The sequence below is a fragment of the Salvelinus fontinalis genome, unplaced genomic scaffold, assembly GCF_029448725.1.
Source record: "Salvelinus fontinalis isolate EN_2023a unplaced genomic scaffold, ASM2944872v1 scaffold_0001, whole genome shotgun sequence".
Taxonomy (NCBI): domain Eukaryota; kingdom Metazoa; phylum Chordata; class Actinopteri; order Salmoniformes; family Salmonidae; genus Salvelinus; species Salvelinus fontinalis.
This window is the reverse complement of record NW_026600210.1, coordinates 2,997,745-3,015,194: the sequence shown is the minus strand read 5'-3', so window position 1 is coordinate 3,015,194 and position 17,450 is coordinate 2,997,745. Positions and strand designations below refer to the sequence as shown.

Sequence of the window (17,450 nt, the reverse complement as noted above, 5' to 3'; positions counted from 1 at the left end):
CACACTGCCCTTTCACACCTGGACAAAAGGAACACCTACGTGAGAATGCTGTTCATTGACTACAGTTCAGCGTTCAACACCATAGTGCCATCAAAGCTCATCACTAAGCTAAGGACCCTGGGACTATAAACACCTCCTTCTGCAACTGTATCCTGGACTTCATGATGGGCCGCCCTCAGGTGGTAAAGGTAGGTAGCAACACATCCGCCACGCTGATCCTCAACACAGGGGCCCCTCAGGGGTGTGTGCTCAGTCCCCTCCTGTACTCCCTGTTCACTCATGACTGCATGGCCAGGCACGACTCCATCATTGAGTTTGCTGACAACACAACGGTGGTAGGCCTGTTCACCGACAACAACGAGCCAGCTTATAGGGAGGAGGTCAGAGACCTGGCCGTATGGTGCAAGGACAACAACATCTCCCTCAACGTGATCAAGACAAAGGAGATGATTGTGGACAACAGAAGGAGGACCGAGCTCGCCCCCATTTTCATCAACGGGGCTGTAGTGGAGCAGGTTGAGAGCTTCAAGTTCCTTGGCGTCCACATCACCAACAAACCAACATCGTCCAAACACCAAGACAGTCGTGAAGAGGGCACGGCCAAGCCTATTCCCCCTCAGAAGACCGTAAAGATTTGGCATGGGTCCTCAGATCCTCAAAAAGTTCTACAGCTGCACCATCGAGAGCATCCTGACTGGTTGCATCACTACCTGGTATGGCAACTGCTCGGCCTCCGACCGCAAGGCACTACAGAGAGTAGTGCGTGCTGCCCAATACATCACTGGGGCCAAGCTTCCTGCCATCCAGGACCTCTATACCAGGCGGTGACAGAGGAAGGCCATAAACATTGTCAAAGACTCCAGCCACTCTAGTCATAGACTGTTCTCTCTGCTATCGCACGACAAGCGGTGCCAGAGCGCCAAGTGTAGGTCCAAAAGGCTTCTTAACAGCTTTTACACCCAAGCCATAAGACTATTTGTGACAAACACAATTTGATTAGATTAGTTATTAGCTAGTTCAAATCTTTAAATACATAGCTATCTTAATATTAGCAATTAGCTATGTATTACAGATATGAATTAGCTAACTACTAATGTGATGATAGTTAATTCATTTCTGTAGTACATAGCTATCTTAAGAATAGCAGATATCTATATGTTTACAGATATGAGTTAGCTATCTTAATGCTAGTAGATATCTATATGTTTACAGACATGAGTTAGCTATCTTAATGCTAGTAGATATCTATATGTTTACAGATATGAGTTAGCTATCTTAATGCTAGTAGATATCTATATGTTTACAGATATGAGTTAGCTATCTTAATGCTAGTAGATATCTATATGTTTACAGATATGAGTTAGCTATCTTAATGCTAGTAGATATCTATATGTTTACAGACATGAGTTAGCTATCTTAATGCTAGTAGATATCTATATGTTTACAGACATGAGTTAGCTATCTTAATGCTAGTAGATATCTATATGTTTACAGATATGAGTTAGCTATCTTAATGATAGTAGATATCTATATGTTTACAGATATGAGTTAGCTATCTTAATGCTAGTAGATAGTTGGCTCATATTGTTAATACCTATGTAGGTAACAACCATGCTATTAGTTCAACCCTGAAATTTGTTTTCAGAAGTCATTATCAATCTAAATAGTACACACATACATAACCCTAACCCTAAGTAAATACAGCTTACAGCTAAAGATATATATATATACAGTGCATTCGGAAAGTATTCAGTATTCCCTTATTCCAGATTTTGTTACCTTCCAGCCTTCCAAACCTTATTTTTTCCTCATTAATCTACACACAATACCCCATAATGACAAAGCAAAAACAGGTTTAAAAAAAGATACATTATTTACATTAAGTATTCAGAGCCTTTGCTATGAGACTCGAAATTGAGCTCAGGTGCATCCTGTTTCCATTGATCATCCTTGAGATGTTTCTACAACTTCATAGGAGTCCACCTGTGGTAAATTCACTTGATTGGACATGATTTGGAAAGGCACACATCTGTCTATATAAGGTCCCACAGTTGACAGTGCATGTCAGAGTAAAAACCAAGCCACGAGGTCGAAGGAATTGTCCGTAGAGCTCCGAGACAGGAAGGAGTCGAGGCACAGATCTGGGGAAGGGCACCAAAACATTTCTGCACCATTGAAGGTCCCCAGAACACAGTGGCCTCCATCATTCTTAAATGGAAGAAGTTTGGAACCACCAAGAATCTTCCTAGAGCTGGCGACCCAGCCAAACTGAGCAGTCGGGGAGAAGGGCCTTGGTGAGGAAGTTGAAGAACCCAATGGTCACGATGACAGAGTTCCAGAATTCCTCTGGGGAGATGGTAGAACGTTCCAGAAGGAAAACCCTCTCTGCAGCACTCCACCAATCAGGCCTTAATGGTATAGAGCTGGACAAAAGGCACTAATCAGCGGCAGGGACTGGGAGACTAGTCAGGATCAAGGGAAAGATGAACAAAGCAAAGTACAGAGAGATCCTTGATGAAAACCTGCTCCAGAGCGCTCAGGACCTCAGACTGGGGCGAAGGTTCATCTTCCAACTGGAAAACAACCCTAAGCACACAGCCAAGACAACGCAGGAGTGGCTTCGGGAAAACTCTCTGAATGTCCATGAGTGGCCCAGCCAGAGCCTGGACTTGAACCCAATCGAACAACATTTTTTTTTTACATTTGCAAACATTTCTAAAAACCTGTTTTTCTGTATCATTACGTGGTATTGTGTGTAAATGAAAACAATTTAATCCATTTTAGAATAAGGCTGTAACGTAACAAAAAGTAATGGTCTGAATACTGTCCGAATGCACTGGAATGTCTACTGCACTGTATAACAAATAGAATTTCTCTCTCTTTCTCTATCACTTTCTCTCTCTCTCTATCACTTTCTCTCTCTGTCTCTATCACTTTCTCTCTCTGTCTCTCTGTCTCTCTCTCTCTCTCTCTCTCTCTCTCTCTCTCTCTCTCTCTCTCTCTCTCTCTCTCTCTCTGTCTCTATCACTTTCTCTCTCTGTCTCTATCACTTTCTCTCTCTGTCTCTATCACTTTCTCTCTCTGTCTCTATCACTTTCTCTCTCTGTCTCTATCACTTTCTCTCTCTGTCTCTATCACTTTCTCTCTCTGTCTCTATCACTTTCTCTCTCTGTCTCTATCACTTTCTCTCTCTGTCTCTATCACTTTCTCTCTCTGTCTCTATCACTTTCTCTCTCTGTCTCTATCACTTTCTCTCTCTGTCTCTATCACTTTCTCTCTCTGTCTTTCTCTCTCTATCTCTCTCTCTCTCTCTCTCTCTCTCTCTCTCTCTCTCTCTCTCTCTCTCTCTCTCTCTCTCTCTCTCTCTCTCTCTCTCTCTCTCTCTCTCTCTCTCTCTGTCTCTGTCTCTGTCTCTATCTCTTTCTCTCTCTGCAGTAAGCTAAAAAAAATGTACAGAACATACAAGGAGAAGGATAAAGGAGGAGAGGAAGATGAGGATGAGGAGGAGACGAAGAGGCCAAAGCAACAGTGGGACAAAGACTTCTCTCTGGATCCCTATGAGGGGTTGAGCCCGGAATACATGGAGATGAGTGAGTCAAGCACGCACACACACACACACAAACACACACACACGCACACACACGCACACGCACGCACACACACACACACACACACACCCAAAGTGTGTATGGAAAGTGAACAATTAACAAACAGTGTGTATGTGTGTCCGGGCATGTGTGCATTCGTGTGTGCAGTAATCCAGTATGGGTTTGTCACCATCTTCGTGGCATCGTTCCCCCTGGCTCCTCTCTTTGCTCTGCTCAACAACGTGATTGAGATCCGCCTCGACGCTGCCAAGTTCACCACAGAGATCCGTCGCCCAGATGCTGTGCGCCGCAAAGACATAGGTACTGACCACAACACAACCACAATACATACGCAACACAACCACCTCACAGTCAACAGCAAGACAACCATGACATAACCACACATGAACCACAATCAAACAACATCAAACTGTAACACAATCTCTGTATGACTGTGTTCTGGACTATCCATAAATAATTGTACTCTTCCTCTCCCCTTTCTGTCACATTCCCCCTCTCCTTCTGTCACATTCCTCCTCTCCTCTCCTTCACATTCCTCCTCTCCTCTCCTCTCTCCTTCACATTCCTTCTCTCCTCTCCTCTCTCCTTCACATTCCTTCTCTCCTTCTCTTTTTTGTCACATTCTTCCTCCTTCTCTCTCTGTCACATTCCTTCTCTCCTTCTCTTTTTTGTCACATTCTTCCTCCTTCTCTCTCTGTCACATTCCTTCTCTTTCTCTGTCACATTCTTCCTCCTCTCTCTGTCACATTCCTCCTCTCTTTCTCTGTCACATTCCTCCTCTCTCTGTCACATGCCTCCTCTCTCTGTCGCATTCCTTCTCTTTCTCTGTCACATGCCTCCTCTCTCTGTCACATTCCTCCTCTCTCTGTCACATTCCTCCTCTCTCTGTCACATTCCTCCTCTCTCTGTCACATTCCTCCTCTCTCTGTCACATTCTTCCTCTCCTTCTCTTTCTGTCACGTTCCTCCGCTTTCTCTGTCGCGTTACTTCTCCTTCTGTCACATTCTTCCTCTCCTTCTCTGTCACATGCCTCCTCTCTGTCACATTCCTCCTCTTTCTCTGTCACATTCCTTCTCTTTCTCTGTCACATTCCTCCTCTCCTTCTCTGTCACATACCTCCTCTCCTTATCTTACTCTGTCACATTCCTCCTCTCCTTCTCTGTCTCTGTAACAATCCTCCTCTCTTTCTCTGTCACATTCCTCCTCTCCTTCTCTTTCTCTGTAACAATCCTCCTCTCTTTCTCTGTCACATTCCTCCTCTCCTTCTCTTTCTCTGTCACATTCATCCTCTCTTTCTGTCACATTCCTCCTCTTTCTCTGTCACATTCCTCAACTCCTTCTGTCACATTCCTCCTCTTTCTCTGTCACATTCCTCAACTCCTTCTGTCACATTCCTCCTCTCTTTCTCTTTCTCTGTCACATTCCTCCTCTTTCTCTGTCACATTCCTCCTCTCCTTCTCTGTCTCTGTCACATTCCTCCTCCTCCTCCTCTGTCACATTCCTCCTCCTCTGTCACATTCCTCCACTCTTTCTCTTTCTCTGTCACATTCCTCCACTCTTTCTCTTTCTCTGTCACATTCCTCCTCTCCTTCTGTCACATTCCTCCTCTCCTTATCTTAATCTGTCACATACCTCCTCTCCTTCTGTCACATACCTCCTCTCCTTATCTTAATCTGTCACATTCCTCCTCTCCTTCTGTCACATTCCTCCTCTCCTTATCTTACTCTGTCACATACCTCCTCTCCTTCTGTCACATTCCTCCTCTCCTTATCTTTCTCTGTCACATACCTCCTCTCCTTATCTTTCTCTGTCACATTCCTTCTCTCCTTATCTTTCTCTGTCACATTCCTCCTCTCCTTCTGTCACATACCTCCTCTCCTTATCTTAATCTGTCACATTCCTCCTCTCCTTCTGTCACATTCCTCCTCTCCTTATCTTACTCTGTCACATACCTCCTCTCCTTCTGTCACATTCCTCCTCTCCTTATCTTTCTCTGTCACATACCTCCTCTCCTTATCTTTCTCTGTCACATTCCTTCTCTCCTTATCTTTCTCTGTCACATTCCTCCTCTCCTTCTTTGTCTCTGTCACATACCTGCTGTCTCCAGGAATATGGTTCAACATTCTCACTGGAATCAGCAAGTTTTCTGTCATTACTAATGTAAGTCTTGTGTGTGGGCGTGTGTGTTTGTGTGTGTGTTTATATATGTAGATAATTCATTATTTTGGTGAGATATCCTTTACTTTGTGTGTGTGGGCACGTGTGTGTGTGGGACGGAGAGATTTGAAATGTCTATTTCTTATTAAAACCTTTGTGATTGTAATGTTTACTAATGTTTCCCTTGTTTATTGTCTATTCCATTTGCTTTGGCAATCTCACCATATGTTTACCATGCCACTAAATCCCTTTGAATTGAGAGAGAAAGAGACCTGGTATTCAGCTTGTCAGTCTGTTTGTTGCTCTTCTTCAGGCCTTTGTGATATCGTTCACTTCGGACTTCATTCCTCGGACGGTGTACCAGTACATGTACAGTCAGACTGGCAGCATGCACGGATTCACAGAACACTCCCTGTCCTACTTCAACGTGTCCAACTTTGAGGCTGATTCCTCCCCTTCCTCTACACTATTTACTGGAGTCACCATATGCAGGTAAGCATAACCTCTAATGCTGTTCTCTAACCTTGACCTCTAATGTCTCTGTCTATCAGATATAAAGACTACAGGGATCCACCATGGGGAGCTCAGCCATATTCCTTCTAACCTCTAACCCTGACCTCTGTCTCTCAGATATAAAGACTACAGGGATCCACCATGGGGAGCTCAGCCATATTCCTTCTAACCTCTAACCCTGACCTCTGTCTCTCAGATATAAAGACTACAGGGATCCACCATGGGGAGCTCAGCCATATTCCTTCTAACCTCTAACCCTGACCTCTGTCTCTCAGATATAAAGACTACAGGGATCCACCATGGGGAGCGCAGCCATATTCCTTCTCTAAACAGTACTGGTCTGTCCTGGCAGCTCGATTGGCCTTTGTCATCTTCTTTCAGGTACAGACCACTGCTAACCCCTGACCCTAACCCCTGACCTCAGTATCAATCCAACCCTGTCTTCTGACCCCAATCCCTGACTTCATCATCAATCCATATGGGGAAGGGGGCTGTATATGTTGTATCATAATGTAGAACCTTTCTGTTGAATAACCTGTTGTATCATAATGTAGAACCTTTCTGTTGAATAACCTGTTGTATCATAATGTAGAACCTTTCTGTTGAATAACCTGTTGTATCATAATGTAGAACCTTTCTGTTGAATAACCTGTTGAATAACCTGTTGTATCTAATGTAGAACCGTTCTGTTGTATCTAATGTAGAACCTGTTGTATCTAATGTAGAACCTGTTGTTTCTAATGTAGAACCGTTCTGTTGTATCTAATGTAGAACCGTTCTGTTGTATCTAATGTAGAACCGTTCTGTTGTATCTAATGTAGAACCTGTTGTATCATAATGTAGAACCTTTCTGTTGAATAACCTGTTGTATCTAATGTAGAACCTTTCTGTTGAATAACCTGTTGTATCATAATGTAGAACCTTTCTGTTGAATAACCTGTTGAATAACCTGTTGTATCTAATGTAGAACCTTTCTGTTGAATAACCTGTTGAATAACCTGTTGTATCATAATGTAGAACCTTTCTGTTGAATAACCTGTTGTATCTAATGTAGAACCTTTCTGTTGAATAACCTGTTGTATCATAATGTAGAACCTTTCTGTTGAATAACCTGTTGTATCATAATGTAGAACCTTTCTGTTGAATAACCTGTTGTATCATAATGTAGAACCTTTCTGTTGAATAACCTGTTGTATCATAATGTAGAACCTTTCTGTTGTATCTAATGTAGAACCTTTCTGTTGAATAACCTGTTGTATCATAATGTAGAACCTTTCTGTTGAATAACCTGTTGAATAACCTGTTGTATCATAATGTAGAACCTTTCTGTTGAATAACCTGTTGAATAACCTGTTGTATCTAATGTAGAACCTTTCTGTTGAATAACCTGTTGTATCATAATGTAGAACCTTTCTGTTGTATCTAATGTAGAACCGTTCTGTTGTATCTAATGTAGAACCGTTCTGTTGTATCATAATGTAGAACCGTTCTGTTGTATCTAATGTAGAACCGTTCTGTTGTATCTAATGTAGAACAGTTCTGTTTTATCTAATGTAGAACCGTTCTGTTGTATCTAATGTAGAACCTGTTGTATCTAATGTAGAACCTGTTGTATCTAATGTAGAACCGTTCTGTTGTATCTAATGTAGAACCGTTCTGTTGTATCTAATGTAGAACTGTTCTGTTGTATCTAATGTAGAACCTGTTGTATCTAATGTAGAACCGTTCTGTTGTATCTAATGTAGAACCGTTCTGTTGTATCTAATGTAGAACCGTTCTGTTGTATCTAATGTAGAACTGTTCTGTTGTATCTAATGTAGAACTGTTCTGTTGTATCTAATGTAGAACCTGTTGTATCTAATGTAGAACCGTTCTGTTGTATCTAATGTAGAACCGTTCTGTTGAATAACCTGTTGTATCATAATGTAGAACCGTTCTGTTGAATAACCTGTTGTATCTAATGTAGAACCGTTCTGTTTTATCTAATGTAGAACCGTTCTGTTGTATCTAATGTAGAACCTGTTGTATCTAATGTAGAACCTGTTGTATCTAATGTAGAACCGTTCTGTTGTATCTAATGTAGAACCTGTTGTATCTAATGTAGAACCGTTCTGTTGTATCTAATGTAGAACCGTTCTGTTGTATCTAATGTAGAACCGTTCTGTTGTATCTAATGTAGAACAGTTCTGTTGTATCTAATGTAGAACCGTTCTGTTGTATCTAATGTAGAACCGTTCTGTTGTATCTAATGTAGAACAGTTCTGTTTTATCTAATGTAGAACCGTTCTGTTGTATCTAATGTAGAACCTGTTGTATCTAATGTAGAACCTGTTGTATCTAATGTAGAACCTGTTGTATCTAATGTAGAACCGTTCTGTTGTATCTAATGTAGAACCGTTCTGTTGTATCTAATGTAGAACCGTTCTGTTGTATCTAATGTAGAACCGTTCTGTTGTATCTAATGTAGAACCTGTTGTATCTAATGTAGAACCTGTTGTATCTAATGTAGAACCTGTTGTATCTAATGTAGAACCGTTCTGTTGTATCTAATGTAGAACCTTTCTGTTGAATAACCTGTTGTATCTAATGTAGAACCGTTCTGTTGTATCTAATGTAGAACCGTTCTGTTGTATCTAATGTAGAACCGTTCTGTTGTATCTAATGTAGAACCGTTCTGTTGTATCTAATGTAGAACCGTTCTGTTGTATCTAATGTAGAACCGTTCTGTTGTATCTAATGTAGAACCGTTCTGTTGTATCTAATGTAGAACCGTTCTGTTGTATCTAATGTAGAACCGTTCTGTTGTATCTAATGTAGAACCTGTTGTATCTAATGTAGAACCTGTTGTATCTAATGTAGAACCTGTTGTATCTAATGTAGAACCGTTCTGTTTTATCTAATGTAGAACCGTTCTGTTTTATCTAATGTAGAACCTGTTGTATCTAATGTAGAACCTGTTGTATCTAATGTAGAACCGTTCTGTTGTATCTAATGTAGAACCGTTCTGTTGTATCTAATGTAGAACAGTTCTGTTTTATCTAATGTTGAACCTGTTGTATCTAATGTAGAACCTGTTGTATCTAATGTAGAACCTGTTGTATCTAATGTAGAACCTGTTGTATCTAATGTAGAACCGTTCTGTTGTATCTAATGTAGAACCTTTCTGTTGAATAACCTGTTGTATCTAATGTAGAACCGTTCTGTTGTATCTAATGTAGAACCGTTCTGTTGTATCTAATGTAGAACCGTTCTGTTGTATCTAATGTAGAACCGTTCTGTTGTATCTAATGTAGAACCGTTCTGTTGTATCTAATGTAGAACCGTTCTGTTGTATCTAATGTAGAACCGTTCTGTTGTATCTAATGTAGAACCGTTCTGTTGTATCTAATGTAGAACCGTTCTGTTGTATCTAATGTAGAACCGTTCTGTTGTATCTAATGTAGAACCGTTCTGTTGTATCTAATGTAGAACCGTTCTGTTGTATCTAATGTAGAACCTGTTGTATCTAATGTAGAACCTGTTGTATCTAATGTAGAACCTGTTGTATCTAATGTAGAACCTGTTGTATCTAATGTAGAACCTGTTGTATCTAATGTAGAACCTGTTGTATCTAATGTAGAACCTGTTGTATCTAATGTAGAACCGTTCTGTTGTATCTAATGTAGAACCATTCTGTTGTATCTAATGTAGAACAGTTCTGTTTTATCTAATGTAGAACCGTTCTGTTGTATCTAATGTAGAACCTGTTGTATCTAATGTAGAACCTGTTGTATCTAATGTAGAACCGTTTTGTTGTATCTAATGTAGAACCGTTCTGTTGTATCTAATGTAGAACCGTTCTGTTGTATCTAATGTAGAACCGTTCTGTTTTATCTAATGTTGAACCTGTTGTATCTAATGTAGAACCTGTTGTATCTAATGTAGAACCTGTTGTATCTAATGTAGAACCTGTTGTATCTAATGTAGAACCGTTCTGTTGTATCTAATGTAGAACCTTTCTGTTGAATAACCTGTTGTATCTAATGTAGAACCGTTCTGTTGTATCTAATGTAGAACCGTTCTGTTGTATCTAATGTAGAACCGTTCTGTTGTATCTAATGTAGAACCGTTCTGTTGTATCTAATGTAGAACCGTTCTGTTGTATCTAATGTAGAACCGTTCTGTTGTATCTAATGTAGAACCGTTCTGTTGTATCTAATGTAGAACCGTTCTGTTGTATCTAATGTAGAACCGTTCTGTTGTATCTAATGTAGAACCGTTCTGTTGTATCTAATGTAGAACCGTTCTGTTGTATCTAATGTAGAACCGTTCTGTTGTATCTAATGTAGAACCTGTTGTATCTAATGTAGAACCTGTTGTATCTAATGTAGAACCGTTCTGTTGTATCTAATGTAGAACCGTTCTGTTGTATCTAATGTAGAACAGTTCTGTTTTATCTAATGTAGAACAGTTCTGTTTTATCTAATGTAGAACCGTTCTGTTTTATCTAATGTAGAACCGTTCTGTTTTATCTAATGTAGAACCGTTCTGTTTTATCTAATGTAGAACCTGTTGTATCTAATGTAGAACCTGTTGTATCTAATGTAGAACCTGTTGTATCTAATGTAGAACCTGTTGTATCTAATGTAGAACCTGTTGTATCTAATGTAGAACCGTTCTGTTGTATCTAATGTAGAACCGTTCTGTTGTATCTAATGTAGAACCGTTTTGTTGTATCTAATGTAGAACCGTTCTGTTGTATTTCATGTAGAACCGTTCTGTTGTATCTAATGTAGAACCGTTCTGTTGTATTTCATGTAGAACTGTTCTGTTGTATCTAATGTAGAACCTGTTGTATCTAATGTAGAACCTGTTGTATCTAATGTAGAACCGTTCTGTTGTATCTAATGTAGAACCGTTCTGTTGTATCTAATGTAGAACCTGTTGTATCTAATGTAGAACCGTTCTGTTGTATCTAATGTAGAACCGTTCTGTTGTATTTCATGTAGAACCGTTCTGTTGTATCTAATGTAGAACCTGTTGTATCTAATGTAGAACCTGTTGTATCTAATGTAGAACCTTTGTGTTTTTTCTTATGTAGATATTTTTGTTGTACACTGAACAAAAATAGAAACGTGTCGTACCCATGTTTCATGAACTGAAATATAGGATCCCAGAAATGTTTCATGAACTGAAATATAGGATCCCAGAAATGTTTCATGAACTGAAATATAGGATCCCAGAAATGTTTCATGAACTGAAATATAGGATCCCAGAAATGTTTCATGAACTGAAATATAGGATCCCAGAAATGTTTCATGAACTGAAATATAGGATCCCAGAAATGTTTCATGAACTGAAATATAGGATCCCAGAAATGTTTCATGAACTGAAATATAGGATCCCAGAAATGTTTCATGAACTGAAATATAGGATCCCAGAAATGTTTCATGAACTGAAATATAGGATCCCAGAAATGTTTCATGAACTGAAATATAGGATCCCAGAAATGTTTCATGAACTGAAATATAGGATCCCAGAAATGTTTCATGAACTGAAATATAGGATCCCAGAAATGTTTCATGAACTGAAATATAGGATCCCAGAAATGTTTCATGAACTGAAATATAGGATCCCAGAAATGTTTCATGAACTGAAATATAGGATCCCAGAAATGTTTCATGAACTGAAATATAGGATCCCAGAAATGTTTCATGAACTGAAATATAGGATCCCAGAAATGTTTCATGAACTGAAATATAGGATCCCAGAAATGTTTCATGAACTGAAATATAGGATCCCAGAAATGTTTCATGAACTGAAATATTGGATCCCAGAAATGTTTCATGAACTGAAATATAGGATCCCAGAAATGTTTCATGAACTGAAATATAGGATCCCAGAAATGTTTCATGAACTGAAATATAGGATCCCAGAAATGTTTCATGAACTGAAATATAGGATCCCAGAAATGTTTCATACAGACAAAAAGCGTATTTCTCTAAAATGTTGTGCACTCATTTGTTTACATCCCTGTTGGTGAGCATTTGTAATTTGCCAATATAATATATCCACCTGACGGGTGTGGCATATCAAGAAACTGATTAAACAGCATGATCATTACACAGCTGCACCTTGTGCTCGGGACAATAAAAGGCCACTCTAAAATTTGCAGTTTTTAAGGGAGCATGCAATTAGCGTGCTGACAGCAGGAATATCTACCAGAGCTTTAGCCAGAGAATGATTGTTAATTTCTCTACCATAAGTCGCCTCCAACGGCGTTTTAGATCATTTGGCAGTACGTCCAACCAGCCTCACAACCGCAGACCAAGTTTATGGCGGCGTGTGGCCGAGCGGTTTTCTGATGTCAAAGGACAGATTGCCCCAAAATCTACGGATAACAAACAAAATTGCATTTTATCAATGAATCCACAGAGATACCGTGACGAAGTCCTGCCCATTGTCGTGCCATTCATCCCCCGCCATGTTTCATTATGATAATGCACGGCCCGTGTCACAAGGATCTGTAGACAATTCCTGGAAGCTGAAAACTTTGCAGTTCTTCCACGGCCTGCATACTCACCAGACATGTCACCCATTGAGCATGTTTGGGATGCTCTGGATCGACGTGTAAGACAGCGTGTTCCAGTTCCCGCCAATATCCAGCAACTTCACACAGCCATTGAAGATGAGTGGGACAACATTCCACAGGACACCAATCAACAGCCTGATCAACTCTATGTGAAGGAGATGTGTCACGCTGCATGAGGCAAATGGTCACACCAGATACTGACTGGTTTTCTGATCCACGCCCCTACTTTAAAAAAAGAAGGTATCTGTGACCAAGAGATGCACATCTGTATTTCCAGTCATGTGAAATCTGTAGATTAGGGCCTATTGAATTTATTTCAATTGACTGATGGACTTACATGAACTGTAACTCAGTCAAATCTTAGAAATTGTTGCATGTTGCGTTCATATTTTTCAGTATATCTCATGTGGAACCTTTCTGTTGTATCTCATGTGGAACCTTTCTGTTGTATCTCATGTGGAACCTTTCTGTTGTATCTCATGTGGAACCTTTCCGTTGTATCTCATGTGGAACCTTTCTGTTGTATCTCATGTGGAACCTTTCTGTTGTAAAACGTTTTGTATCTAATTTAGAATCTTTCTGTTGAATCTAATGTAGAACCTGATGTATCTAATGTAGAACCTTTATGTTGTATCTAATGTAGAACCTTTCTGTTGTATCTAATGTAGAACCTTTCTGTTGTATCTAATGTAGAACCTGATGTATCTAATGTAGAACCTGATGTATCTAATGTAGAACCTGTTGTATGTAATATACAAAATTTGTTGTATCTAATGTAGAACCTGATGTATCTAATGTAGAACCTTTATATTGTATCTAATGTAGAACAGTATGTATCTAATGTAGACCCTTTATGTTGTATTTCATGTAGAACCTGTCTGTTGTATTTCATGTAGAACCTGTCTGTTGTATCTAATATAGAACCTGTCTGTTGTATCTAATATAGAACCTTTATGTTGTATCTAATGTAGAACCTGTTGTATCTAATGTAGAACATGTCTGTTGTATCTAATATAGAACCTGTCTGTTGTATCTAATGTAGAACCTGTTGTATCTAATGTAGAACCTTTATGTTGTATCTAATGTTGAACCTTTATGTTGTATCTAATGTAGAACCTGTTGTATCTAATGTAGAACCTGTTGTATCTAATATAGAACCTGTATGTTGTATCTGATGTAGAACCTGTTGTATCTAATATAGAACCTGATGGATCTAATGTTGTGCCTGTTGTATCTAATGTAGAACCTGTTGTATCTAATGTAGAACCTGTCTGTTGTATTTAATGTAGAACCTGTCTGTTGTATTTAATGTAGAACCTTTCTGTTGTATTTTATGTAGAAGCTATGGTAATGGTTCTAATGTAGAACCTTTCTGTTGTATTTGATGGAGAAGCTATGGTAATGGTTCTAATGTAGAACCTTTCTGTCGTAGAACCTGGCGATGTTCCTGAGCATGCTGGTGGCCTGGTTGATCCCTGACGTTCCTCGTTCTCTTAGAGAACAGGTCAGGAAAGAGAACATGTTGCTGATGGAGTTCCTTGTTCAGGATGAACAGGAAGCCCTACGCTCCAGACTTCCACACCACTCCCCCACACGACAACCTGCACAAACACATCACCCACACTCACACATTGACATAGTGGTGGAGGGGTCAGTGGGAGAAGAGGGGTCGGAGGAGGAGAAGATGGACAGATCAGGACAAACCCTGGACAACCCAGATAGCACTGACCCAGCAGAAGAAGGAGGAGGAGGGGGAAAAGAAGAAGGGTCAGAAGAGAAGAGCGAAGGACGAGAAGGAGACAGAGGAGGAGAAGGGCCAGACCAGGAGGAAGTCTCCGTTGTGGATCTGGACTCTGTTATGGATCAGCTGTATCTGTCAGGTAATAACACTAACCCCTGACCCCTGATCCATAGTTACCTGCTGTATCTGTCAAGTAATAACACTAACCCCTAATCCCTAGTTACCTGCTGTATGTGTCAGGTAATAACACTAACCCCTAATCCCTAGTTACCTGCTGTATCTGTTAGGTAATAACACTAACCCCTGACCCCTAATCCATAGTTACCTGCTGTATCTGTCAGGTAATAACACTAACCCCTAATCCCTAGTTACCTGCTGTATCTGTCAGGTAATAACACTAACCCCTGACCCCTAATCCCTAGTTACCTGCTGTATCTGTCAGGTAATAACACTAACCCCTGACCCCTAATCCCTAGTTACCTGCTGTATTTGTCAGGTAATAACACTAACCCCTGACCCCTAATCCCTAGTTTCCTGCTGTATCTGTCAGGTAATAACACGGACCCCTAATCCATAGTTACCTGCTGTATCTGTCAGGTAATAACACTAACCCCTGACCCCTAATCCCTAGTTACCTGCTGTATCTGTCAGGTAATAACACTAACCCCTAATCCGTAGTTACCTGCTGTATCTGTCAGGTAATAACACTAACCCCTAATCCCTAGTTACCTGCTGTATCTGTCAGGTAATAACACTAACCCCTGACCCCTAATCCCTAGTTACCTGCTGTATCTGTCAGGTAATAACACTAACCCCTGACACCTAATCCCTAGTTACCTGCTGTATCTGTCAGGTAATAACACTAACCCCTGACCCCTAATCCATAGTTACCTGCTGTATCTGTCAGGTAATAACACTAACCCCTGACCCCTAATCCCTAGTTACCTACTGTATCTGTCAGGTAATAACACTAACCCCTGACCCCTAATCCCTAGTTACCTGCTGTATCTGTCAGGTAATAACAATAACCCCTAATCCCTAGTTACCTGCTGTATCTGTCAGGTAATAACACTAACCCCTGACCCCTAATCCATAGTTACCTGCTGTATCTGTCAGGTAATAACACTAACACCTGACCCCTAATCCCTAGTTACCTGCTGTATCTGTCAGGTAATAACACTAACCCCTGACCCCTAATCCATAGTTACCTGCTGTATCTGTCAGGTAATAACACTAACCCCTGACCCCTAATCCCTAGTTACCTGCTGTATCTGTCAGGTAATAACACTAACCCCTAATCCATAGTTACCTGCTGTATCTGTCAGGTAATAACACTGACCCCTGACCCCTAATCCCTAGTTACCTGCTGTATCTGTCAGGTAATAACACTAACCCCTAATCCATAGTTACCTGCTGTATCTGTCAGGTAATAACACTAACCCCTGACCCCTAATCCCTAGTTACCTGCTGTATCTGTCAGGTAATAACACTAACCCCTGACCCCTAATCCATAGTTACCTGCTGTATCTGTCAGGTAATAATACTAACCCCTGACCCCTAATCCCTAGTTACCTGCTGTATCTGTCAGGTAATAACACTAACCCCTGACCCCTAATCCATAGTTACCTGCTGTATCTGTCAGGTAATAACACTAACCCCTGACCCCTAATCCATAGTTACCTGCTGTATCTGTCAGGTAATAACACTAACCCCTGACCCCTAATCCCTAGTTACCTGCTGTATCTGTCAGGTAATAATACTAACCCCTGACCCCTAATCCATAGTTACCTGCTGTATCTGTCAGGTAATAACACTAACCCCTGACCCCTAATCCCTAGTTACCTGCTGTATCTGTCAGGTAATAACACTAACCCCTGACCCCTAATCCATAGTTACCTGCTGTGTCTGTCAGGTAATAACACTAACCCCTGACCCCTAATCCATAGTTACCTGCTGTATCTGTCAGGTAATAACACTAACCCCTGACCCCTAATCCATAGTTACCTGCTGTATCTGTCAGGTAATAACACTAACCCCTGACCCCTAATCCCTAGTTACCTGCTGTATCTGTCAGGTAATAACATTAACCCCTGACCCCTAATCCCTAGTTACCTGCTGTATCTGTCAGGTAATAACACTAACCCCTAATCCATAGTTACCTGCTGTATCTGTCAGGTAATAACACTAACCCCTGACCCCTAATCCCTAGTTACCTGCTGTATCTGTCAGGTAATAACACTAACCCCTGACCCCTAATCCATAGTTACCTGCTGTATCTGTCAGGTAATAACACTAACCCCTGACCCCTAATCCATAGTTACCTGCTGTATCTGTCAGGTAATAACACTAACCCCTAATCCCTAGTTACCTGCTGTATCTGTCAGGTAATAACACTAACCCCTGACCCCTAATCCCTAGTTACCTGCTGTATCTGTCAGGTAATAACACTAACCCCTGACCCCTAATCCCTAGTTACCTGCTGTATCTGTCAGGTAATAACACTAACCCCTGACCCCTAATCCATAGTTACCTGCTGTATCTGTCAGGTAATAACACTAACCCCTGACCCCTAATCCCTAGTTACCTGCTGTATCTGTCAGGTAATAACACTAACCCCTGACCCCTAATCCATAGTTACCTGCTGTATCTGTCAGGTAATAACACTAACCCCTGACCCCTAATCCCTAGTTACCCGCTGTATCTGTCAGGTAATAACACTAACCCTTGACCCCTAATCCATAGTTACCTGCTGTATCTGTCAGGTAATAACACTAACCCCTGACCCCTAATCCCCAGTTACCTGCTGTATCTGTCAGGTAATAACAATAACCCCTGACCCCTAATCCCTAGTTACCTGCTG

General features: G+C 40.6%; 1 protein-coding gene across 1 annotated transcript in view; it reads left to right on the top strand.

Moving 5' to 3' along the window:
- LOC129841810 (anoctamin-1-like) overlaps window positions 1-17,450 on the top strand; it is a 224,328-nt gene that overhangs the window by 148,488 nt on the left and 58,390 nt on the right. Inside the window, exons 21-26 of the mRNA XM_055910096.1 lie at window positions 3,436-3,590; window positions 3,756-3,908; window positions 5,716-5,768; window positions 6,079-6,257; window positions 6,554-6,659; window positions 14,282-14,729. Of these exons, the coding sequence (XP_055766071.1) occupies window positions 3,436-3,590; window positions 3,756-3,908; window positions 5,716-5,768; window positions 6,079-6,257; window positions 6,554-6,659; window positions 14,282-14,729 (1,094 nt within the window). The remainder of the gene's footprint in view (window positions 1-3,435; window positions 3,591-3,755; window positions 3,909-5,715; window positions 5,769-6,078; window positions 6,258-6,553; window positions 6,660-14,281; window positions 14,730-17,450) is intronic.